General features: G+C 38.5%; 2 protein-coding genes across 2 annotated transcripts in view; both read left to right on the top strand.

Annotated features, from left to right (window-relative positions):
- Nucleotides 1-488: 488 nt before the first annotated feature.
- On the top strand, nt 489-7,712 carry LOC108242105 (photoreceptor-specific nuclear receptor-like). The gene is made up of 8 exons (XM_017426725.2): nt 489-998; nt 1,377-1,527; nt 2,581-2,684; nt 2,775-3,077; nt 3,707-3,885; nt 4,676-4,916; nt 6,392-6,497; nt 7,201-7,712. The coding sequence occupies exons 1-8, from the start codon at nt 905-907 to the stop codon at nt 7,331-7,333; spliced, it is 1,311 nt and encodes a 436-aa protein (XP_017282214.1). The 5' UTR covers nt 489-904; the 3' UTR covers nt 7,334-7,712.
- A 5,574-nt stretch (nt 7,713-13,286) lies between these two features.
- The window catches only part of LOC108242098 (receptor for retinol uptake stra6), a 17,237-nt gene continuing 4,893 nt past the window's right edge, over nt 13,287-25,630 (top strand). The window contains exons 1-16 of the mRNA XM_017426718.2: nt 13,287-13,524; nt 13,740-13,806; nt 16,102-16,187; nt 16,267-16,406; nt 16,500-16,666; nt 18,004-18,111; nt 18,860-18,927; nt 19,242-19,321; nt 19,434-19,495; nt 19,601-19,763; nt 19,844-19,919; nt 20,866-20,999; nt 22,686-22,803; nt 22,910-23,011; nt 23,180-23,343; nt 23,473-23,610. Of these exons, the coding sequence (XP_017282207.1) occupies nt 13,427-13,524; nt 13,740-13,806; nt 16,102-16,187; nt 16,267-16,406; nt 16,500-16,666; nt 18,004-18,111; nt 18,860-18,927; nt 19,242-19,321; nt 19,434-19,495; nt 19,601-19,763; nt 19,844-19,919; nt 20,866-20,999; nt 22,686-22,803; nt 22,910-23,011; nt 23,180-23,343; nt 23,473-23,610 (1,771 nt within the window). The 5' untranslated portion in view covers nt 13,287-13,426. The remainder of the gene's footprint in view (nt 13,525-13,739; nt 13,807-16,101; nt 16,188-16,266; nt 16,407-16,499; nt 16,667-18,003; nt 18,112-18,859; nt 18,928-19,241; nt 19,322-19,433; nt 19,496-19,600; nt 19,764-19,843; nt 19,920-20,865; nt 21,000-22,685; nt 22,804-22,909; nt 23,012-23,179; nt 23,344-23,472; nt 23,611-25,630) is intronic.

The following is a 25,630-nucleotide window of genomic DNA, read 5'->3' as shown; positions in this document are numbered from 1 at the left end:
GTGATAACATCTTAATAATAAATGGGAGAAGAATAAGGAGCTGAATTAGTGTTGGCTAAAACATCAGCCATTCAAAACTCTATTATTCCCCCTGTGACCTTTGTCTCTGGCAGACAGGGGGAAGTGCATGTTCTCCAGTTTGTCAGAAAAACGAGGGAAATGGGAGTTAATAAGCAGAAGTCCTCAGCAAACACTGGGAGTCATTATGAATGGGAGGCAATCACCCAGATCAAATATACAGCAGTGGGAAATGGAGCTGGAATCCAGAGGCTAAAAAAAGGAGGGGAAATACAAATTGAAGAGGCTGGTAAACATAATAATGCATGTAATCATCTGTTTAAATGCCGACACTGAAGAGGAGCGTTGACTGATGTGGACAGAGGAGACACGAGGAGCTGGAGGAGAACTGGTCTAAAGTTACAACTCGACCACGACCGAGCAGCAGCTTAAAGAGTCGCCTGTGTTTGTGTCCGATCTGCTTCTGCTTGCAGACTCAGTGCAGATCCATGCCTGAGCAGCACCAATGTTCTGGCAATGTGACTGATTGATCCAGTATGATGAACAGTAAAGATTAAGAGGATGACAAATAGGCATGCTGCTTACACAGCGCTTGGGGCTAATCCTTCACCCTCCACCCCTCGGGGCTCCCTTTTGAGGACCTGCTGCCGAGGAGGACGCACAGACGACAACAGACCCCGACGGCCGCAAGGAGAACACGCGACCCCGTTAATGTGCAACAAGTGTCTGCTGGAGCTCATGGCAGGACCCCAGTCTGTCCACATCACCACAGCGCAGTAGAAGCTCCCATCTGTCCATCATCAGCAAGTTCAAGGACCATTTCATTTAGACATTTCAAACATTTTTTTCATTCGTCAGTTATTCAGAGAGACTTTGCCAGTGAAAAATGATGGAAGACCACCTGTCGAAGATCCCCATGATGCCGTCCTCCTCCCCCTCTGGGTCCTCAGGGAGCGGAGGGACTGAGGACAGCAGAGGAGGTAAGCAGCAGCAACAAGTATCCACGAGGCCTCAAAGACAGGCTGTACCCTCAGCTTAAACTGGAAGAGGAAACAAAGTGAACTTCAAAACTGTATCTTATTCTCATTAACTCTTTTGTAACTACAAGCAGTGATTTGTAAATGAAAGCTCAGCTTTGGATTATTTTAACATTCCTGCCTCATTAATTTATCTATTTTTTTTATTTTAACTTCATAACCGAGCACTAAATGATATTTTCATGCCTTGCTTCAGTAATAACTTATTTATGCAGACTGAGCTGTTGGTGCAGATGGCAGGTGCACGCACAGAACAATACCAGGCTGGATGAATGGCACTAACGGACCCACCGGCCCTGTGTGTTTGTGTTTGACTCACAGCCAAGAGTCCGACTCCGGGAAAAGCTCTGAGCCCGGCTCTGGTGTGCAAAGTGTGCGGCGACACCAGCAGCGGGAAACATTACGGCATCTACGCCTGCAACGGCTGCAGTGGCTTCTTCAAACGAAGCGTGAGGAGGAGGCTCATCTACAGGCAAGACAGCTCTGTCCCAAACTGTCATCCTGAAAAAAAAAAAGCTGCCATCTTGTTAAACCAAGTTAACTTATCAGGTGTATTCTGGGAAATCGAGACAGGTTATCAAAGATGCTGAGTTGGTTTCCGGACTAAATGAAAGCACTTTTTGCCATTTAAATCAAAAACCTGACAGACGAATTTAAAGGTTTCATCAAGGCTCCTATTGTTAAAAGAATATGGAGCTTCAACCAATTATTATGAAAACCTTTGTTTTGTGGTTCTTAAAAAAATTGAGAATTTTGAAAAAAAAAATGCTTAGAATTTATTTAAGAAAACACAATTTAGCAACTATCCATATGATAAAAATTTGAATATGTTAATCACAAATCGTGCTTTACCAATACCGTGTTATGTTTTATAATCCTTTCACTTTATAAAACATTATATGTTATTGGCTTTTTAGCTGAGCATAGATAGAAATAATTATTTATATTTGACTTTTACAAGAGTATGGATTGAAACAAATCATTTAAAGGCAATCAAAATGAACATTTTAATGTTTAGTTTGTTATAATTACAGTTAGTTGTAATATCTACTTCAGTCTGGAGTTTAAATATATGTTTTTACAGTATTATTACAGTTTGCATGTTCAGATTGTACGCTCAAACAATGTACAAACATTACTAATAGGAAAAAAAAAACAACAAAAAAAACGAGTATAGCACAGTCTAAACAATTAATAGTTGTTTTTGGTCCATTTATGAGCTGTTTAGGTTTTTTTATTTTATTTTACAACAATTAAGAAAAAAAAATGTCTTTTTAGAAAACATCTTTAAATTAAATTTGAGAACTTTGGGAACCACTGGATCACAAACACAAATGTGTGTTATTTAGTTAGGTTGTTTTTGCTCATTTATATCGTGTGTAATTGCACATTTGAATTACATGTAGATGTAACAAAATTTAAGATTGATTCTGTGTTTTAATAATGTCAGGGCCTCCAGATGGTGGGATGTATGTTTTTGTTTTTTGTGTGGACCTTCCCTTTAAAGCTGCCTCTGGGTTCACAGGTGCCAGGCTGGTACTGGCATGTGTCCGGTGGACAAAGCTCATCGGAACCAGTGCCAGGCCTGCCGGCTGAAGAAGTGCCTGCAGGCGGGCATGAATAAGGACGGTGAGTTTTCAGATCTTTAGCTGTATTTTCTGACCTTGTCCTCAGATCTAACAGGTTTGTTTCCCCCCCCTCCCTGTCTCGTGTTTTCAGCTGTGCAGAACGAGCGTCAGCCTCGCAGCACAGCTCAGGTCCGCCTGGACTCCATCGATGTAGATCCTGAGAAGGAGCACCTGGCCACCACACGGGAGCCCACCTCCTCTTCCTCCTCCTCCTCTTCCTCCTCCTCCTCCTCCTCCTCCGGTGGCTCTGTCATCACGTGGCCCCACATCACCTCCTCCATGTCCATCACCTCCTCTGTGGCCCCCCAGCGCTGCGTCAGTCCCCAGAACAACCACCGCTTCATGGCCAGCCTGATGACGGCCGAGACCTGCGCCAAGCTGGAGCCCGAGGACGGTGAGGAGGTTCTGGTTCTGCAAACATGTTTCATTGCACACTAGATTTGCTGCTGAAATTCTCAAACAATCCCCCAAAGTTGGAATCTTTTACAGAAAATCAAATGTTAAAGGACTTAATCTGGATTCAGTTTGTTAGGAATTAAAAAGAACAATTTAATGACTGGAAAAGGTCATATAAAATCACATTTTTGGCTCCTTTTACGATTGTTTTACAAGAGTTAATAATGTGTTATTGGGTGAAAGAGGCAAACTACAGATGGAAACAAGCTGACCTTGTTAGAATGCTGTTTTAGGATTATTGCTTACTCTGATAATCCTTATTATTTGTAATTCAAAGCCTACATTTGTGAAAACTTAAGTTCAGAAATTAGAGAATTTTTATGTTTTTATAAAGAATTTTTAAACATTATCTGATTTTGCTAAATGGAGACGTTGTTCTCAATAACTGCTTTTTTGTCTCTTAGTAATTGGTTTATCTTTTAATTTTGAAATCACCAAAATTTGAAGCAGACTCCAGTTTAACACACTGAATCTTCCTGAAGTTGGGTTCTGGTGGCGTAAAGTATTTCCCACTTGGTTTGTTCTCCTGCGACCTCCCCGGTCTGACCTCATCTTTCCTGTTCTCAGTTGATGAAAACATAGACGTGACCAGCAACGAGCCGGAGAGGCCGTCCTCCGAGTACCACATGGCTCTGTACCCGTCCAGCTCCGAGAACGTGTACGAGACCTCAGCCAGGCTGCTCTTCATATCCGTGAAGTGGACCAAGAACCTGCCGGTGTTCTCCAACCTGCCTTTCAGAGACCAGGTGAGGCTCCCGCAGACGGCCTTGTACAAGATCCAAACATTTAAGGGAAACAAAGGGTTCTTTTTTTGTCATCTACATTCCACATAAAGTTAAGAGGTGTAGGTAATCTTCTCATATATTTGGTATGTTTAAAAATTAATTCTGCTGTAATTGTGGTACAGAATTATTGAAATTCAAATACATGAAGCGTTTTGTATTGTGAAAGTATTACCTTTTGTTTTAATGTACAATAAATGATAAATGTCTCTGTATAAATTACAGGATATTCACCAAAAAACAAACAAACAAAATGATTTTAGTTTATTCTGGTAAATAATCTTAGTGGTTGTGAGTAATCTAGATTCCCATTCTTGTCAGAATAATTAAATGGATTCAAACTTTACTTTCTGAAATGAAAGTATGCTTTTACTTTGCTTATACTTTTCAGCACTTTTCAATTAAATCAAGATGTGTGTATTTATGTCTAATTTGTATATTTTTTTTTACTTTCACTTAATGTTTGAGTCATAAGGTGGTTTGAAACTCAAGAAACAGCTGCTTACTTTGACCTATTCTTTTATTTCCTAATTTAATCTGTACACAAATTTCAGTAAATAGCTAAAAATGCAACATAAAGAGCAAATACAAAGCTGAGAGATGGAGATTTTATCTATATATATAATGCTAATAATATAATTGACTCTAAAATTACAAAGTACTTTGAAGTCGATGAGTCATCAGGGTTGGATAGTTTAAAGTTGCTTATAGTTTGTGTTATTTGAACCTTCAGATCTGGATTTTTTTCCTTCAGGTGATCCTGCTGGAGGAGGCGTGGAGCGAGCTCTTCCTGCTCTGTGCCATCCAGTGGTCTCTGCCGTTGGACAGCTGCCCGCTGCTGTCTCTACCAGACCTCTGTCCAGGCACGCAGGGCAAAACCAGCTACACCAGCCTGGACCTGCGCCTCCTGCAGGAGGTCTTCAGCCGCTTCAAGGCCCTTGCCGTCGACCCCACTGAGTTCGCCTGCCTGAAGGCCATCGTGCTCTTCAAGCCAGGTAACAACAAAACTAATGTCAACCAGAGTCAAAGTTTAGTACTACAGGCAGAAATTTGACTATAAGGCCCCACCTCAAAGAAATGCTCAAAAAGAACAAAACAAAGTACTTAAGAGCTTTATGTTGTCATCACTGTATGTACATATACAATGATGAAATTTGTTCTGAGATACAGACAAGTGGGGCAGTGAGCAGCTGTTTAAGTGCTTGGGCAGCAATTAGGGATTTGATGTCTTGATCGAGGACACCACGACATATGGGCATGGCAGTGAATCGAACCTGCAACTTTCTAGTTCCAAGACAGCAGCCCAACATATGGAGTCCAGAAAAACTGCAACATCTTCAAGAAATTTTATTGAAAATAATACGGACAAGAAAACCCAAAATGAGTTGAGATCCTCATCCAAAACAAACAAAAAAATGGCGAAAGCCTCTAACCAGCCACACCTCTAAATGTAATGCCCTAATCTAAACCTAGAACCAAAACCAAAAACATGATTGTGGATAACTTCCAAACCTCACAAATAATTATTTTAAATACGGAATAACAAACGACATGGTGTAGGACTATTGTCGATGGTAGTATGGAGCAAATGGAGCTTGTTCATCTTAAAGTCTTGCCAACTTTAAGAAAAAAGGAAATGTTATTTTAGCAGATAGTCATTTCTAAAATGACACACAAGGGGGCATAACACTGCTGTAGGAAAAAATGGCTTCGTTGTTGATTGGGCTTCTAGGGCTCGAGGTGATAGTAACCATGTGTGAATAAGGATTTGTTTATGAAAACTTCTGTATTTCAGGTCCATGCTGATCCACCAACAGCAGCGATGTTAAAAACCTACACTTTGTAAAGCATTTTAAGAAACCCAAGTTTTTCCACCAATAACTCATGTGAGAAGGGAGGTGCAAAAAAATGGAAAATATCTGTTTTAACAATATCTGGGAAAGTATGGACGGGCCTGAAATGCACATTTAAAGTCTAATTATGTGTCATAAAATCAAATAGTTTATTATAGAGGGGTTTTATTTTTTGTTTTGCAATAGGAGGGTTCAATCCAGGTGTCGAACATCAAGGATAAAATTAATACAAACTGTGTCTTAAGACCTAAAAAGTAGTGGGCACTACAGCATGACAAAAACGCCATGCATTTCTAACATATATAAATAAAGACAACAAAGAGCTAAACAAGGCCCAGTCGATTCATACAGGAACAAACCTCCAGAGATGGATATTATTACTTGAAAACATGCAACTTATTGTTTATATTTCCATCATCATAAGATAATATGGATTTAACTACACGTGATTTAACTACAGCACCAATAAAATAAAATCAAAGTTATTAGCAAACCTTTTTTTCTGTTTCTACTAAACTTTTCTAAATAATTAGGTATTCAGTATGAAGAAGAGTAGACATGAGGTTGAGTTTCAGATTGCAGAGATATTTCACTACATGGTTTTCTCTCCTGCACAGAAACCCGAGGTCTGAAGGATCCAGAACAAGTGGAGAACCTCCAAGATCAGTCTCAAGTCATGCTGGGACAACACATCCGCTCACACTACCCGAGTCAGCCGGCCAGGTAGCCCCCTGCCTCTGGAACAAAACAAAAATATAGGCACAGAAAATAAAAACAGCACTAGAAATAAGGAAATAGGAATAAGAAGTAAGAAATTCTCTCACAAAATCACTTTTAATCAACCAACACTGAATGTGCCTCATTTTTAATCATATCCAAGTTCCAGCATTTGTTTGCTTTATTCAAAATTTGAAAATAAATAAATAAATAAAATATCTGATTGACTGTAGCTTGTATTTACATTTTTTTATAATAAAATCTAGCAATTTAAAAAAAAAGAACAGTGTCTTTATTGGACTTTCTTATTGTTTATTTATTCTAAAATATTGTGTTACAATAGGTCCTATATGACATTTTATACAATTGTATTTTCAGAATGTAAAGAATTAAAGCTTTTTTAATCAACTTTTGATAAACTAAATGCAGGACAAAGGTTGTCAGTGTTGTGGCCACAAGATGGCGCCAAATACAACAAAAGTAACAATGAGTCGCCAATAAATGATGTTTCATCTCTTATTTCTACCATGTTGAAATTAAGTGCTCTGATTTTTGGGATATGTTAAATAACAAAGTTCACATTTAGTTTATTTTTAATTATTTCCATAAATTATACTTTGTGAATAATTGACCGACAAAGCTGGATTTTATTTTAACTTCACAGAAGCTGATTATGTATTTATTTTTGTTATTTGCTGTTTGTGTTTAGGTTTGGAAAGCTGCTCCTTCTTCTTCCTTCGCTGCGTTTTGTGAACTCTGAACGGATCGAGCTGCTGTTCTTCCACAGGACTATTGGAAACACTCCTATGGAGAAGCTGCTGTGTGACATGTTCAAAAACTAAATCAGACACAATTTACAGAGTTTTCAATGATCTCCCTGTCTGGATGGGACGATGACAGATTTTGCTTTGTATATATTTATCAGATGTTCTGCATGCTGTTATTTTTGTAAAGGCCACTTTATTGTTTTGTTGCTTCCACATCAAGTCATTCTGGAAAACGAAAAATGCTTTTCAGTTCCTGTCATCGAGCTCGCTGTCAGTTTGTTGATACTTAGATGTTGATTTGAGTCTGAAGTGACCCAGTTCTGTCCTTTAGTATTGTGTTCTTGTGAAGGAAATGATCCAGATCTGTATTCGCTTGTTTAATAGATGGACCATATACTCTTGCTGTCATTATTGTGACTTGTGTAGTCATGTTTTCATGACTTGATAAAGTAAAAACACCTCAAACAGATTTTGATTCTTTATTTTATCGCACTAAAACATCGATCGCAAAGATGGTTGGTGTTCAGTTCCATCAATCTGTGCCTCTTCTGCTACCCTCATCTATAAATACATGATCCCAAAATAAAGTCCAAACCATAAAATAACTAGGAGTTGTCCCTCTGCTTTTAAAATGGGGCAGTGTAGACAGACTCAGGCTGATATTGTCCAATTACTGCAAACATTTCAAGTTAGAAGCCAATAAAAACATTTCATCATGGCTTTACTGTTGGCCTGCATTTAGAATAAAAAACCTTTTTTTAAAGAGGTTCTGATTACTTATGTTTTGAAGATCCAGATTTACTGTAAACGTTGGGTGTTTAAAAAGAAAACTTATATTTCAGTTCAGTCAGTTCTATTCATGACAGTCCAGCTGTTTATATTTTCAGAAAATAGTTTCCTCGAATCAGAACTATAAAAAGGAGAAGTTAAAGTCTTTTAAATGGGGTTGTGTTGAAAGGTAATGAACAATTAGTATCTCACCTGTTGTAGATAGCTCTTTGAATGACCTGAGTTTGGAGAAACAGTTTAATTTTGGAGGGACTGATGAGTTAACAGCTGGGCCCAATGAGCAGACCCTCCAGGATTTCGTGATGTTGCGATCGCATCTATTAATGCAAAATCAAGCAAAATCCGCGAAATCGCAACTTTTTGCAACTTTGTCCGAAACACCGCAACTTTCCCGCAACTTTAACCCAATATTTATTGTTTCTAAAGTGATTCGCCACCGTTTCTGCAGTCTAGTGTCTTCTTTGTGGGTTTGTGTAGTGTGGAATACAAAATAACTCACGAAGAAGAGATGTGACGTCACTTCCTGTTAACATCAGAATGCCGGGAGCGTGCAGGAGCAGCGACCGAAGCCAAAATGTGCGCTAATGCTTCACATTTGCCCACAAAGATTTCAGTAAGGGACCGCGCAAAACACCACAGTGAAGTTAGTTTTAAATTGGATTTTCGCGCTCCGCAGAGTTCACGGCTCGCGGCATACCTGAAACAGGAATGCTAATGCAGACGAGGGACAATCCAGAAATGGTCATGAATGTCAGTTTAGAAGCTATCAAAGTTCTCAAATAAAGCACCTTTTGATAATATCAATGTTTGTTGGTAATTATCTTACAAAACTAGCAAGTATTTGTGGTTTATATATTAAAAGTTATGGTTTTTTCTTGATTTTAGTAAAAAAAATTGCAACTTTTAGGAAAATGCCCCGCGAAATCAGGCATTTTAGCCGCAACAATCACAAAAAATGCCCGCGAAATCCTGGAGGGACTGAATGAGGTCAAAATCAAAATGGATTGCTGTAACCTTAAAAGGTGGAAGGTGGGCGATAATGTTTTTGTTTGTGTGTTCCTTTGTCTGTTTGTTCACAAAATAGCTCATGAACCAGGTGACAAATTTTAATGAACCTCTCAGACAGTAGTTATTACATGAACATCTACAACTGATCACCTTTTATAGGGCAATCCAATTCAAGATGGCCGCCACAGCAACCCAACCATTGCAAACATGAAAGTAGCTATACCTCAGCCAATTTTCCAGTTTCTGAGCTACAAATTAGTGTCACAGTTGTTGTTTTTGTGTCAACAATGTCATTAAACTGGTTATATTTGTATTGAGTTTTTAGGACACTTTAATTAAAGTTTATATATTAAAGAAAAATAAAGTTTAACTTCAAGAGTGAGCAAAGTCTGTAGCATTTATTACAGTTGCAAATCAGTAATGTTTGTAGATGAAAACTCCTTTGCCTAAATCACCAGACTATTTCAGAGTTTTTACTTTACAGTTTATTTTAATAGTCAGACAGAAAGTATCTCCACTCTTACAGCTGTTTGTGATCATATTTGTACGTTACAGAGTACTTTACTCTAGAATAAAAACCTTAAACATTCCTACACCACCATATCTGCACACTGACACCTGCACAGTCATTTTATGATCAACACCGAGTGCTTTCCTGCTTGAAATGGTATGCAAAATCAGAGCAAGTAATTGAAGTGGTCGCTGGGATACCTCGACTAAATGTCAGCTTGATAAGAGACGTCACTCAGCATTACTTTACCTTTTAAACCAAACACACTGGAACCATCAGATATGCACAACAGAAAAGCAGAAATGTTTTCCTGCAGCATTTAATGGGAAAAAAATCAGCTTTTTAAAATCTCTCAAGTCAGAGCTTCAAGTTACAATAGAAAATATGACTTACCTCTAATTCAGCTGCTAAATGAGACAAAATCTGCATGTTTTGAGATAGATAGATAGATAGATGAGATAATTATTCATGTTTGCTCACTTGCAAAAAAATTAACAGATTGTAATTTTTACAGTAGTTTTATTTTAATGAAAAGAAAATGTTAACTAAAAAACCCATTATATGTGAAAGTTACAATTTGATTTGCAAATCATTGAGGGGAAACAAGTATGTCATCTCTTCGTATTTTTCTCATTAAAGTTTGGTTCAGACCAGCTCCTCTTCCCATCAGGTGCCTTTCTGGGTCCACAAAGGTGACTTTCAGACACTCCTGGTATCAGTTCCTTAAAGCTTACCTTTCCACAGAATCAGTTTCTTCCATTTTAACCTCTCCACCACCACGGGCAGACCAAGGAGCTGTCAAAGGGCTTCAGGAAGCAGGTAGTAGATCAGCAAAAAGCTGGATTTGACTCCGAGACCAACAACAAGAAGCCTGCAGATAAGGTGACAAGTGTTGGTGCAATTATTTGGAAATGGAAGACATTTGAAATGGCCTTGTGGGTGATGAGGATGATGATGATGAGAAAGGTGAAGGATCAGCCCACAGCGACACAAGAGAAGCTTCTTAATGATCTGAAGGCAGCAGGGACACACTGCAAGTTAAACTGTAATGGACTGAAACCTCCCTGTGCCCCCAAGGTTTCCACACATCTTTCCACTTCCTCGGGAGACTAAAGTGTGTGAGGATCCCTCCCTCCATCCTTACCACGTTTTACCAGGGCACACTTGAAAGCATCCTGGGAAGCTGCATCACTTCCTGATATGACAGCTGCAGTGTAAATGACACAAAGACCCTGAAACGTGCATCATAAATGTTTCAGAGGGTCATTTGGGTCTCACTTCGTTCTGAGGATTCTCTTTTAAATGAGAGATAAAAGAAATAAGGTGAAAGATCCCTCTCACTCTGCACACAGGCTGTTTAATCTCCTGCCATTTGGAAGATGATACCATCCCACCTATCTGGCCAAATAACGTAACATGCATGATTTTGGTTTCTAGGAGGAAACCAGATTACCCAGAGAAAACCCAAGCGTGCACAAGGAAGCTCTCCAGAACCACTCAACCTTGGACAAGAGAAACATTTCATTTTTTTATGTATTTTATATGTATAGATTTGTAATGACAAATGCATTCCGTTATCTTAGTTTTATCTGTGTTGACCTGTCTTTGTTGAAGGTGCAGCCGAACATCAGGAGCCTTGATCCGAGCCCTCAGACACTCCTGGGAAAACACTGGGATCACATCAGTCATGTGAGTGAGCTCACAGATCCGGGTTGAGAAACTTTCACTTCTCAAAGGAGCACTTTCTAATTTCACTTTACAGCAGGTTCTAAATGTTCATTACAACAACCAGAACCACGTGATGTTCTCTCCGATGGCTTCAACTGGATCACCTTTGTGAGTCTCAGAGTATTTGTCACCAGAAGCACTGCCAACCTGGTGTCCAGCTGTTTTAGTTCAGTACAATGAGAAATGATCCTGCATTCAAGCCGTGCCTCACGTGTCAACGCTCTAAATTTGACCTTTGTTAAGCTTGTTTCCCACAAAGGCTCCTCTTGTTTAAATAAGAGATTTTGTTCTTATTATAAGATTAGTCTCTTAAGCAACAGGCCGGGTGAGCAAACATGTTGCAGCACAAAATAATCTCATCAAGAACTCTCATAATGTGGTGCCCGAATAAACCAACATCAACCCAATACAGTGTCAAAGAAATAAATGCAGGCTGTATGTCTAGAATATCCTTTTTAATTTGACTTTTCATTTGCAAGATTTAAAACAGCTATGGTACAAAATACATGTGAAGGTAACAATCTATTCTAGCTGTCATGTATGTAGTCTTTAAGATTGGAGAAGTGTCTTTGTTATGATTGACAGAATTATAAATCTTAGCTTCGGTTGAAGCTTCTTCTGGTTTGTCTCAACTGTTTGTTGTCAAAAAGAGGTAACTCTCCAGCCTCAGATGTTTGCACTCTGAAATGCATCTTAAAGAAGGACCCTGTTGTGTTTGGGTAGTTTTATTCTTCTCTCAACTCTGACGAGCCTTCCTGTTTCTGCTCCTGATATGTACCACCACTGAAAAATACTTCTTTTCGCTGAGGGGATCCCTTTACGATCCTCCTTATCTTTCAGAGCCATTGAACTCTTTGAGCAGATTTTCTGGTTCCACCCGTTAAGTTGTGGGTCTGGGATTGGAGGCTGTAGGAACAGTTTGCTGTTGATGCAGTTTTTGTTTTCATTGCAGTTCCTTAATCATAAATGGACAAAATGCTGCCTGAGGACTAGAAGTGCCTCTTAGACCATCCCAATCCAGGCCTCGACTTCTTATGAAAAAAAACATTTATGAATTTTCAAGATAACTGAGAACAAAGTCTGTACTGCCTTTTCACCTGTTTCTAGAAGAGACCTGTCTGTTTTTATTCTAAAATAGGCCTAACATGTTTTATTTCCCTGAGATTCGTAATGTCAGTGACTAGAGAGGATGTTTCAAAAGAGAAGCACAAAAGACCCCACTTGTTGTATTCCTTTAATCAAGAGGTGTCGTTAAATTTATTGTCACAAGAGTCATTTTATAGGCTGTGTGTTTCACATGCTGAGAGTTCATCGCCTTGTTTTGATCAAGCTGACTACACGACAAACAGATGTTAGAAAATACAGGAAAAGTCCTTCAAGCACCATTCCACTTTTCTGTCTGGGATAAAATGTTTTTTTCAAAGCTGTCAACCATCCACAGATATGCATAAATAAATTAATATGTAAATAATAAGTTTGCTATTTGCTGTCACACAATCCAAACAGAGTAAACTGTTTACTGATTGTGTATTTTGAACAGATGATATGTTGTTTTTGATAGTTTTCATGTTTCAGGTACCACCTCTTTAGTCCAGCACTGGACTAACATCCTCAAAACAGGTTTTAGCTTATTAGATCACATAAAAATTTAATGAATTCTGATCATCTGTTTAGTAAACTGTGTTGTTTAGGTTTTAACTGTGTTTACTCTCTTGGTTTGATTTGAACTTTAAAAATCTGTTCCAACAAAAACATTTTTTTTGACATGTGTGACCATTTTAATGTGATACTACATTTTGAAGGTGAGCCAATTTGACAGCTCAAAGATCTGATAAGGAACACATTCAGAACCAAACCAAACTTAACGTTAAGGTGAATGACTGGGAATAGAGGACATTTTTTTACTCCCCTTCTTCTTTTTGTTCCTGTATATTTCACCTGCCGGCCTTTCTCTGCTGTGCAGCTGTTAATCTGCTGCTCTGAGCTCTTGGTTGGACTGGAATGTGTCGAAGTCTTTGGGACAAACTGTTCAGAGACGCCGCAGCAACAGCTGATTGTTTCCTGACTCAGGAGGAGTCCTCTGGATCTACATACATTTTGCTTCACCTGTTTGATTCGACCAAACAGCCGCGATGAATCAGAGCATCACTGAATTTGAGCCTTTTCAATATGCCTACTATGACTACTCGGACTGGTACTCGAACCCCGAGCCAACCAAACCACCTAAAGAGTGAGTATAAAAATCTGAACTGAATGTGTCAAAATAAAATGTCTCTTTGTGATGAACTGATTGATCCCACGATGGAAGAAAAGCTGCAAGTTTGAGCAAAGAAAACAGATACAAGTTAAATCTATTTTTTTACTCCTGTTCTGTAAATAATGGACTCAAATGCTTTGCTGTTTAATTAGCAGAATATTAAGATTAAATTTCTCTTTTTGTCTCAGAGTCATTTTACCATGCCACCCAACTGCAGATGATAAGTTCTTCCATATAAGCATGTTATCAGTTTCTGTAAGTATGCATACACACAGAGACATGTGCAGACCGAAGACAAAGGCTTACTTATTTTACATTTTAGAGGAAATGACACGAGGAATCTGAACATCAGTCAAGAAATGCAAAGCTGCAAATTACGTATGATTGGACTAAAGCATCAAAGCTTTCAACTTTAACAATTTAGATGCAAAACATTAAACATCACTGCTTGTGTGTTTTCACTAATCATGAAGCTTTATAGACTCACAAAGGTGTTGCCTTTTAATCTAAAGCCACTGTAATGCATGATTTCTGAGACACAAATGTTAGTTTATAACTAAATTTAAAAGTGTACAGGTAACGGAATTAGATTTTTTTGCAGTATACTTCTAAAACAGTAAATAAAGTAAGAATAAACATAAAGTCACTAAATAATCTTTACATTTTCTTTTTAATCCTTCAGCACATTTTCAGAACAATAGCATTTGCTACTGGCGAGCCTCATTTCAGTGAGGTTTATTGTCTTTTTGCAAGTGAAGCTCATTATAATGTGGTCAGGAAACTTATACTGCATTTAGGACACACATGACCCACTCAGGCAAACCATTCAGCTGCTGCTCTGCTGCTGAAGCAAATCAGCCTCAGTAGCCTGGAAAAAAGTTTTACTTTCAAAACAAGCCTCTTTAAATGAGGTCATCCAGAGTTAAAGGTCACTTATTTTATAAAGCTGCAACGTTTTAAACGAGTTACCTTCCACAACAAGCACTTTATGCACTGATGTGGAAGCAGGACATCAACATCAAATTGGGAACAAATTGTTGATGTGAAAGTGTTAAATTAGGGGCACAATCTTGCCATCTACAACAACTCAAACATCTTAAATGTGACAGCTGTGCATGCAGACAATATGTCATAGATCTTTGCACAGGAACACTTTTTCTTCGGAAGGCTCCAGGACAGTTTGTCCCTCCGCCAAAGTGTACTTCTGCACTTTCAAATCATACCGGGGCTGTTTAGAATACAAAAAAAAAAGGCATTTTCTGCTTTGTACCCACTTCTTTTCCTCTTTGTACCCATCTTGGCAGCTGCCTCAACATTGATGATTTAATCTACTGGAGTGCACTTTTGGACCAGTTTATATTATTATCTTTGACGTGATTAGGCCTGGCCATTCTGTGCGGTAGCTCTGGATAATTTCCCAAACCTCAAGACAAAAGAAATAAACAAAATGCAGTTCTGTTCAGACAGTCATTAACTTATGTTTGCCTACAACACAAGGGAACACACTTTGAATTTCATACGAGCAGCATGAGCTTCAGTAAAACTGCACCATTGAGAGTCTGCGTTTAGCATGTGTGTAACTTACCCATCATGACTGAGTTACTATGTGTGGCTCAATGTAGATGAATTCATGTACTGAAGTACTATTTTGAAAATGTCTGGCTTATCACTGTGTTAAATCACTACTTGATTCTGTGCAGCATTGCGTGGGACTGGTGTCTGTAAGAATATGTGCACAAGTGCATGTAGGGCCATATAAGTGGTAAGTGCATGGGTTGCAAAGGGATATTTGTTTAGGTGCAAAGTTGCAAAGTGGTAACCACTGTGTAATCAGTGGGTACACAATGTCAGCCAGTGGGCATGAAATAACAGCATGGTAGAAAGTGGGATTTGGTGGAGGGACATATTGACCAGCACCTGCTTCGGCTAATTACTCAAATTAGGTGTGCTTAACATCATTAGATTTGCAACGTGCTGTTGATTGCACACAAAATGTGTTGCAACAAACCAAAGACCCCATTCCAACATATACCGTCTTCAATGCAAAAGTGTAAAAGTTTACAATAAAACATTCACTTGAAGTGTTGCCATTTTTTTCAGGTTTGAGTTGTTTTACTTCCTTCTAAACAGACTGAGTAGCTGTCAGTCTGACCATTAGTATTTAGCGAAGCTATTTAATGAAAGTTTTTCTATGATTCTTCAAACCAACATTGTTCTAAATACTGTTTACTTTCAAACAAGATACAAACTCAAAAGTACTCCACAAAACCCAACTTCATAAAACCAAACCATCAGTTTAGCAGGATAACTGAAGATCCCCTTTCTTTATTCGGATCCCAGGGCTTCAACTACTCTTCATGGCCTGTTAATATCATCGGGCTAAGATCATGGACCAGGGGAACCATTTCTGAAGAAAACTTTAACTGAGTTTAAGAATAAATCCACTTTATTCCACTGTACGGTGTAGGAAATTCTGGTTTTAAATGCTTATTTAAACCCTAACAGAGAAATGACAGAAATCTGAAAGGTCTCTCTGGTGTTTGTTTGCAGTTTGTGATCATGCTGATCCTGGCAGCTCTCACAAGGAAAAACAAGTTCTGCCAGGGATTTGCAAGAGGCTCCTCCAGCATCTTCAGGTGAATTTAGGACATCTTTAGATAAATGGGCTTGTTTATCTCTGATTAATGGTTCAAATTGTTCTGCATGCCCCCTCAGTCCAGCCAACTTCCTTGACCAGACTCAGCAGAAGGGGCTGGTCATGGCTGTGTATGGACTGATGTTCAGTAAGCTGGCCACGCTGATGATCTCCCCGGACCCTCTGCCTTTCTCTAAAGACACTCCAGCAAGCATTAAAGGTGTGTCTACGTGTTTGTCTGTCCAAGGTGTAATCAAACACAGTTTGTGTGAGCACTGAAAGTAATATGCGTTCCCTTTTCATTTGTTTCCAGAATATATGAAGATAATTGGCATTTTCTACTATCCGGTCCTGTATTACCCTCTGCTGGTCTGTGGGACCCTGCAGACCAGAGCAGGTTACGTGTTCGGATCGCTTCTTTCCTTCACCCACTTTGGGGTTCTGGTGTGGCAGAAGTTCGACTGTCCAAAGACTCCAGAGGTGAAGCAGCAACTACATGATAATATGGTTTTTATCAGGAAAGGGAAAATAATTGGGAAAAATAATCAGATTATTAAAATATTTCATGAAAATGACACACAAATAGGCACATGAGAGTGCTTCATAAAACAACTGGAGTCATAAATAGTATGAAAAACATCTTGTATGTTTGGAAAATTTATATTTTGACTTTATTTAGTATTACCAAGCTTTACTTTAGATTAATGTTCATGTAAAATAATCAGTGGTGGACAGTAACGAAGTACATTTACTTGATTACTGTACTTAAGTACATTTTTTGAGAATCTTTACTTTACTTGAGTAATTCTTTTTGGGGGGAACTTATAACTTTTACTCCACTACATTTCAAAATCAAATATTGTACTTTTGACTCCACTACATTTCTAGGCAGCTAGTCGTTACTTTGTGGTAAAAGATTCAACCTTAAACCTCTATTCCATAGTGAAAGTGTGAGGAGAATCAAGACTCTCTGGTTTGGGGTGTTTTTAGACAAAAAAATCCTTTTTTTTGTGGCATTTTTATGCAGAAGTTTTTTACAGGTGGTGTAGAAGTTGTAGCAGAGTGGTTCTACGCATCAATAAATCAGGTGGTTTCTGAAAGTTACAAGGTTCTGCAAAATTATACAGCAACATACTGATATTAGAAAATTTAATTTGTATTTTTGAATACTTAAGCACTTTTAAATGCATGTACTTTTGAATGCTTAAGTATTTTCAAAAGTGAGTACTTCAGTACTTTTACTTGATTACATTTTTGACCGATCAACTTTTACTTGTAGTTGAGTAAGATTTCACCATGAGTATCGATTCTTTTACTCATGTACTATAGTTGAGTTCTTCGTCCACCACTGAAAATAATCAGCACAGGCTGTGATCCTATTATCTCCTGGTTTTTTTAAAGGTTGATCACATGATGTTTTTGGCCACATGGGGGCAGGACTGCAAACACAAACACAACATTGTCCCTCAACATCCAAATATTGCTAAACCAGCAAACTTAATTGAACTTTCTTTAAAGTTTTACATCTAAATTTGTCTGTTTTCACTGGCTTCCTATTTGTCCTTTAACACTAATGAATTTGTGGATTTTTTTTTCTTTGTGAGCAATTATAAATATTAAAAGCTTGTGAAAGTAGATTAACAGAACTAAGCTGGTTGTTAAGTCTTGGGTAATCGACATTCTTGACTTTCATTTTTATGTTTTGGCACCATTCAGTCACTAAAACACTACACCAGGGTCAATAAAATCTAAAGATTTTAGGGGGGCATTTGGATCATTTTAATGTTCAAAGCATGTTCTCGTTTTCATTTCCACAGATCTATAAGTACTACGCTCTGCTTGCAGCTCTGCCTCAGCTGGCCTGCCTGGCTTACCTCTGCGTTCAGTTTCCTCTGCTGTTTGTCAAACGACCGGAGACTGACGAGGTGAGAATGCACACACCGATACTTGGACAGATTTGACAAAAGAAAATTTCCTGTGAAGATCCATATTTTACCATAAGTTTTCTTTGTGTAACAACAATAATCTATATAGCAGCTCAAGTAGGAAAAAAATGAATTCCAACTCCAATATATAAAACAAAAGCATTTTTACCAAGGTTTGAAACTAAGATCATCTTATGTAGAGAAAAGACAGAGTTGTAGCCATTCAGGTTAAAACTTAAAATAAGGTTATATGCAAACTCACACAATTTATACACAATCTGTTAGCTCTCAGAGTATGTGCTGTGAATGACTTTCAGCTACTGCCACATCAAGTTTAGCTCAGTGTCTGTAAAACTGACTGAGTTATGGAGATTCCTGTGTTGGCTAAGTCTGCTTAGCTGTGGTGTCCATCTTGAATTGGACTTCTAAAGTAACTGAGCTGCAGACGTACATCTGCTAATTATTTCATGAAAATTTAATTAAAATCCAGTCACTGGTTCATGAGATAAACAGACAAACAGAGTTGATTCCAACTATTAATGGTAAAGCTTTAAACAAAGATCTGGTGCAAACGGTTAGGGGTGATGCTCAGCTACTACCACACCAAACTTCAGTTCAATATCAGTAAAACAGACAGACAAACACACACGGACATGAGCAAAAACTTGTTAAACACCTTTTGGCAGCAGGTGAGAGTAACTGATTAAAAAAACAAACAAATTGTCACTTCTTTCTACTATTTTCTCAGGACCTTGACAGCAGTTACTACAACGACTATGTGAAGTCACTTCTCAAGAAAAGGTCCTCGTCTGTCAGGTGAGTGGACATAAAGCTGAGATCTGTGTGACAGGAGTCATTTAAAAAATATATAATTAATACCATTTCATAGAACCAGGAAGATGAAACATGCCTGGTTTGGTTGTTTTAATGTTTTCACAGCAAATGCAAAAAAAAAAAGGCTTTTAGCTGAACAACTTTCAAATGTTTGTTTTTCTGCTTGAGATTTGTAAACTTTCGACTCAAAAATTGTAAAATTTGGTTGCCTGACGTGTAATTTTGTTTAAATGGAAAGATTTTATCCTTTAAAAATAGCGAACAGAATCTGTTTGTGTTTATTTCGTGGACAACAGCTCCTCTGCTGCAGAAAAACCATCACTTTTAGAGAGAATCCTGGAGGTGCCAAAGAGTTACATTTATGTACCTGAAAAAGGTGAGCTTATCTGTGCAGATATATTCAATAACAGTACGGTATATAGGATTGCAAAATGTTTTAAAAGTAAAGTTTTAAATGCTTAAAAGTAATAATGTTTTTCGTTTTTCAGTGTTTTGTTTCCCACTAAAGCTGGCTGTGTCTTCTTTGGTTACCTGTGTGGCCATTTATCATGTACGTACGTCTCTGAACCAAAGTGCACTTGCAGCTTTTCTTTGTGGGATGTAGATATATGTATGTATAGACTGTATAATGAAGTATCTGCATTTTACCCCTCAGACTGCTCTGTTATTGGTGGTCCTGGTGATCCCCACTCTGCACATTGTTCGAGCAGGTATTGATGAAAACATCGCCTTCCTGCTGCTGGGCTTTGGCATCGTCCTATCAGACGACAGGATGGAGGTCGTCAGAATTGTGACCTTCTACACTTGGCTGCTGGAAGGTTTACAAGTCTCTTCATTTTAAATTCAATTAGTTTTATTTGCATTAAATGAAACCCTAATTTTGTTTTTCTTTTGTCAGTGTGCTACCTTTGTGCAATGACTCTGTCTTGTTTGGTCAGCCTCATAATGCTCATGAGGTCCATGGTTCTTCACAGGTATGTGGAGACACAAGCGGCAGCAAAATACGACTTTCACCACGTGTTTTTAAAACATATCGTTTCAGCTTTGTGTCAAGATTGTTTTGGGTTGTATGATTTAAATGAGGTGTTTTATCACCCGCCTCTAAAAGGCTGAAAGCTGGAGATGATATTTTTGCCCATGTCTTTGTGTGTGTGTGTGTTCCTTTTTTTTTGTCGTATCAGCAAAATATCTCATGAACAACTGCATGGATTTTAATGAAACTGTCAGGAAATACATATTCATTGGATGTACATGTACAACTAATTAAGGTTTGGAGTCAACACTTTTCAAGATGGCTACTACAGCCACCTGACATTTGGAAACTGGATATAATCCAGTCCATTTTATAGATAATGAGCTAAAATCTGGTGTGGTAGTAGCTGAGAGTCATCCCTAACATATACTCTGAGTGCTACAAGTTGCATAAGATCTTTGCTTGAAACGTTGGCATTTACTTTACTTTTGGAGCCAACTATGTCTGTTAGCAAAATACTTTGTAAACCAATGGACAGATTTCAATTAAACTATCAGAAATTAATTGTTAGTTGTACATCTAAAACTGGTAAACATTTGGAGACAACCCAATTCAAGATGGCCACCACAGCTATTTGACCTGGGTAAAATCAGTAATGGCTATAACTCAGTCAGCTTTACACATGTATACACACACCAAGTGCTAACAAATCACACAACATCATGTCAGATCAAGCATAACGTTTCTCCCTAAATTTAACCAAAACAACTTCAAATTTAATTATTTCTCAACATAGACGATTTTAGTTTAAAACTCATGCATGAAGGGCAGCAGGCGATATGCATTCTTTCGAGGAAGTCTAGGTTTTTAATTCCAGCTTCCTTTTTGGGAGTTTCATACTGCTTCCATGTTTGAAGTTAATGCATCTCTGGTTTCATTCCTTTCAGATCAAACCTAAAGGGGATCTATAAGGGGGACGCATACAGGATTTATAACAGCCAGAAGACAATCTGTCCATCTAAATCTGGGGTTGTCTGCTGGATGGGTTTAACAGGATACCAGGCTGCCATCGTCTGCCTCGGTAATGCTCAAATAAACTCCCAAAACACAACAGCTTTAGCTTTAATAAAGCAAAATGCTGGCATGTAAGAATGTGACCAAAACAAACTTTAAACTATTCCAACTAGTATCAATGTCTGGTCTTTCTTTTTTTTTTTTTTTTTTAGAACATCTCTATTTTTATGCTAAAAATTTTTCTCCCTTTTTTGCTTTGTTTTGTTCACTTCTCTAAACTAAATTGTTTCCGTATTTTATTCTTATTTTACTATTTCGGTATATCAGGATATGACCCATCAGGCCACATTTATAAATCTTTTCCACACCGGTGATTGTTTATCAGTTTGAAAATTTTCAGTAGGCTGTTTTTCTGCTTGAGAAACTTTTGACTTAGAAATTGTAAAATTGGTTTGTCCTGAAATGGAATTTTGTTCCAACAGAAAGATTTTAACCAATAAAAATAGCAAACAGAATCTACTTTTTGTGTTTATTTTTTGGACAACAGCTCCTCTGCTGCAGACAAACCATCACTTTTAGAGAGTGATGGTTTCCTGCTCCACAGCAGGGCTTGAATTGTTGATTGAGGCCCAGAAACATGACATTTATAATGGAAAATTCTGCAGATAATGGAAAGTAAACAGCGTAGCACAGACATGAAACCTGTTGTGGTAGCACTGTGCTAGCCTACCGTGATCTTCCAGTGCAAAGCTGCGTTCTGATGCAGTCTAAAAAAATAAAAAGGTTGTAGACTGTGGGAATGGCTGGGATGATCATGTTTTATCATGGCTCTAAGGTGTGAAACATGGTGCACTCGTTTTCAAATGCTGGATGCAAATCCTTTGCAATAAAAGCTGAAATGGACTTTGTAATTCACTTTGTCTCTTTGGAATTAGATTGAAACTTTGACGTTGCTTACTGGTCTTCATGTTTCCACTAACAGCCCAGCTGGTTTTATTTCTCCCTCCAGGAGAATGTTGTTTCGGTGATTGTAATAAAATAGGAGACAATGGTTTGAAGTAGGGAACCCTTACTTTAAACTTCTGGTGAGAAGGAACAATTACTGCAACAGAACAGAACAAATACATTTGCTGCAAAAGTCCTAAGGTGGCACTAAACTGGTACTAAAAGCATAGCAGTACGGTGATCGTCTTCACATTGATGCAGGCACAGGTGGTGTAGGTCATGGAGAACATAGCAGGAATGTTGGCCAGTGTGAAGGAAGCCTAAATGCACAAAGGCATAGCAAAGACCGTGATGTCCTGCTGCACCATCAGCTCTGTTTTTAGTTCTAACCACTGATTTAACAACTTGCCCAAAAGCAGAACTGACCATTTCAGTTCTTCACAAACCTTTTTTGTTTTTGTATGAATACAGATACTTTGTTTTTGGACATCTGTGCATCACTTCAAGCTTTCTTTAAGTAAGACTTATTAAAGGACAGAAAGTTCATGAACTATTTGAACTGAGAGCGTCAAACAAGTTTCAGGATACCAGAACATTTAAAAAGAATTGGAAAATGTTTTTAGTCAAGTGGGTTCATTTATATTATTATTATTATTATTATTAAAGAAGGAGGTGAAGAAGATTACCTTTTTTGGACAGTCACTTCTTAAAGCAAATACCCAATGAATTGAAGGGGAAAAAAAAAATCCTTTAAAATTAATAGTAAAAATAAAATTTGTTTCTAATTTTTCTTTTCTTTTCTTTGCAGGAATGGCTATCCAGACCGTAGTGTTTTTCATCTGCTTCTTGTTTTTGGTGTTTTTAATAATCATCCCCGTTTTTTATGGCCGTAACCTCATTGTTTTTGAAATACCAGGAAAGTCGTGGTGAGTCAGAGCCCTTCATGCATTTTCTTTTTGAATGTAAACATTCAAAAAAACTTGTAAAAAAAAACCCCAAATAATTCTTTCTTTAATCTGTGCGATGTCTCAGGCCAGCCTGGGTGACGGTCATACTGGTGACAGTGCTTCAACATGTGGCCGCCAAGTTTTTCTTTATCAAAAAAGAAGCTGGTACCAGAGATTTGAACAACAGGTGGGTTGGTTTGTTCCTGCTTATCTGTAGGGTTAAATGTAGTTCTGTTTGTTAATCCAGCTGTAAAAATTAAAATATTTCTCTGAGACTGCATTTGATATTTGTTTTTTCCAAGTTAAATTTATTCCTAAAGGGCATATGACTGAAACTGATTATGGTATTTTTCAGAGAGAGTCTGTTCCTGCTGACGTACCTGCTCTTCGTGGTCAACATTGTGGTTGGATTAATTGTTGCAATTTGGAGAATCGTTATAACAGCTTTGTTCAACATCATCCATTTTGGACGTATTGACATAAGTCTGCTCCACCGCACCACAGAGTCCTACGATCCAGGTAAAGAAAGTTCAAGTTTTTAACAACTGATGAAGAAGTTGTATAAAGCTTATGTTGCATTGATCTGTGCGTGAGAATTCGATGATTGCAAAAAACCCAGCATTTCTTGTATCTTTTGATCCCATCCAGCCTTCCAGTACTACACGCACTTCCTGAAGGTGGAGGTCAGTCAGACACACCCCGTGCTGAAAGCTTTCTGTGGACTGCTGCTGGACATGAAGGCCGAGTTCAGCAGAGCTGGACAGAAAATAAAGGATCCAGAGGAAGGTAGAGATCCTGATCTACAAACACTTGTTGCACAACTCTGCAACTGATCTTGATCTGTTTTTCACATATATTTCAGCAGGATTACTGGCAGAAATGCAATATGACATATGTTTACAAAGTGTAATTATTTGTGAGGACTATAGCATTGCAATGTGAGTTTACTGATTTGATTAGAGTAAAGGAAAAGAGGATGAAAGTAAGAATGGATCTGAGGGTTCAGGGCTCATTTAGCAAGTCTTGTTATAAGTGTCTGCAATGAAGAAGACTTGGGACTGGGGATCCATCTCAGTGAAATAATTTGGCCAGTTTAGAACCGTGCCACATGGTACCTGGTACAAACAAGAATGTGGATTTATGAAAGAATGAACTGATGAGGAGGAGGGATCAGAAAAGATACAAATGATTGGTAACCACTCACACTGAACTGCTTCGAAATTAATTGCATTGAACTAGACAGTATGTGACAAGATTAGTATTATACCTCTTTAGAAAAGTTTCTGTTCTATTTTATTTATTTTAGGTTTGTCAAACATTTTTCACACTTTTATTAAAGAAAAAACTCACAAGACTCACGACTGGAGAGACTCACAACAAAGAGAAGCTGCCATTAAATGGTTTTATTTGACATGAATGACATAAGATATTTGGCGCTCGGACCTCGGCGGAAGACGCGAGTGCTGACAATAGCAATGCGCTTTGAGGAGAAGCTCAGGTTGAGCATTAGAGGCGTCTTCCTCGGGCCGGAAACTGGTGGTGGAGGTCGAAGAGGGGAAGGAAGCTTGATGGAGCTGGGAAACTGGGGGTGGAGAAGGGGTGGAGGTGGGCTGAAGTTCAGCCGGCGAACGGATGGGGCCATGATGGAAGTCCTTTTAAATGAAGGCTTGCTCGCTGATTGGATACACTGGAGGCACGGTCTGATGCTGATAGGCTGGAGTGGAGGTGCTCGATGCAGCGATTAGATGCAGGTGAGGCTGAAGCAGGTCTTCCAGTCTGAATTTACGCCTAGGCTTCATAACACATGTAGTTCACTGAGAATCCTTAGTGTCTTCAGTGTGTGGACTTAGGAGGCCATTAGGCTGGTGGATGTTATAGCAAAATGATTAGGGAAACAGGGAGACCCAGAAAGATCCAAGCATCAGAATCTGTCAAATCTTAGATTGTCAGAGGGTGCTCATTGGAACAAAGCTCATTAGTAAGACATAACACACCATCAGTCTTGCCATAACTGGAAGGCTGCATCTCTTAGAGGGCAGCATGACCTCACATTGAACTGTGAATAGATATGCCGAAAACAGGACAATTCTGTTATAATTAATGAGGACATTTCAGGGAGCCCATTAGTGTCTTCTCTGTGAATCTTTCTTTTCTACAACAGTAGACAGCCTGCTGTATGAGCCAAAAGGTTTACTGGCATGTAGTCAAAGTGGCAGTTTTTAAAAAAATGCAGAAATGAAGAGCAAATAGAGGATTTTTTTACTATAAACTTGGTCATATAAAGGTCAGTTCAAACCTCAATATTATTATTTACTTAAGTCATCAAATAGTGACACATACTGTGAACCCATTGGCAAAAAAATGGTTTGTTTAGTCACATGAAGAGCCGGCGCACCAAACCTGGCTGAATGACATCACTGGCGCTGCCAGACGTGAGTGCAGGAGAGCGGAGCGCAGGTGGAAAAAGGACGGGCTACATGTTTCTCTTGGTATTCTCAAAGAGAGCCTGCTGCAGTATCAGAGGACTGTAATAGCTGAGAAAAACAAATATCTCTCAGGGATAATTGCTTCTAATTGTAATAATCCCAGTGTTCTGTTCAAAACTAAAGATACTGTTCTCCATGCTCCCAAGTTTCTTGGTTTTGACTCCTCCACTGAAATCTGTGAAAGTTTCCTTTATTTCTTCACTGATAAAATTGTGTCAACTAGAGCTTGTATCTCTCAGCCTTCCTACGACCCTTCTATCCCTTTGCACTACTCATCTGTTCTTGATCAGTTCGAGCCGGTGTCTTTCTCTTTTCTTGAG

Source organism: Kryptolebias marmoratus, linkage group LG15 (assembly GCF_001649575.2).
Source record: "Kryptolebias marmoratus isolate JLee-2015 linkage group LG15, ASM164957v2, whole genome shotgun sequence".
Lineage (NCBI taxonomy): Eukaryota > Metazoa > Chordata > Actinopteri > Cyprinodontiformes > Rivulidae > Kryptolebias > Kryptolebias marmoratus.
The sequence above is the reverse complement of the archived record's forward strand: the minus strand, read 5'-3'. Positions and strand labels throughout refer to the sequence as shown.

Coding starts and splice junctions, on each gene's coding strand:
- LOC108242105 (XM_017426725.2), top strand. CDS start 905: ATGATGGAAGACCACCTGTCGAAGATCCCCATGATGCCGTCCTCCTCC. Junction 999..1,376: donor GACTGAGGACAGCAGAGGAG/GTAAGCAGCAGC, acceptor TTTGACTCACAG/CCAAGAGTCCGACTCCGGGA. Junction 2,685..2,774: donor GGCGGGCATGAATAAGGACG/GTGAGTTTTCAG, acceptor TCGTGTTTTCAG/CTGTGCAGAACGAGCGTCAG.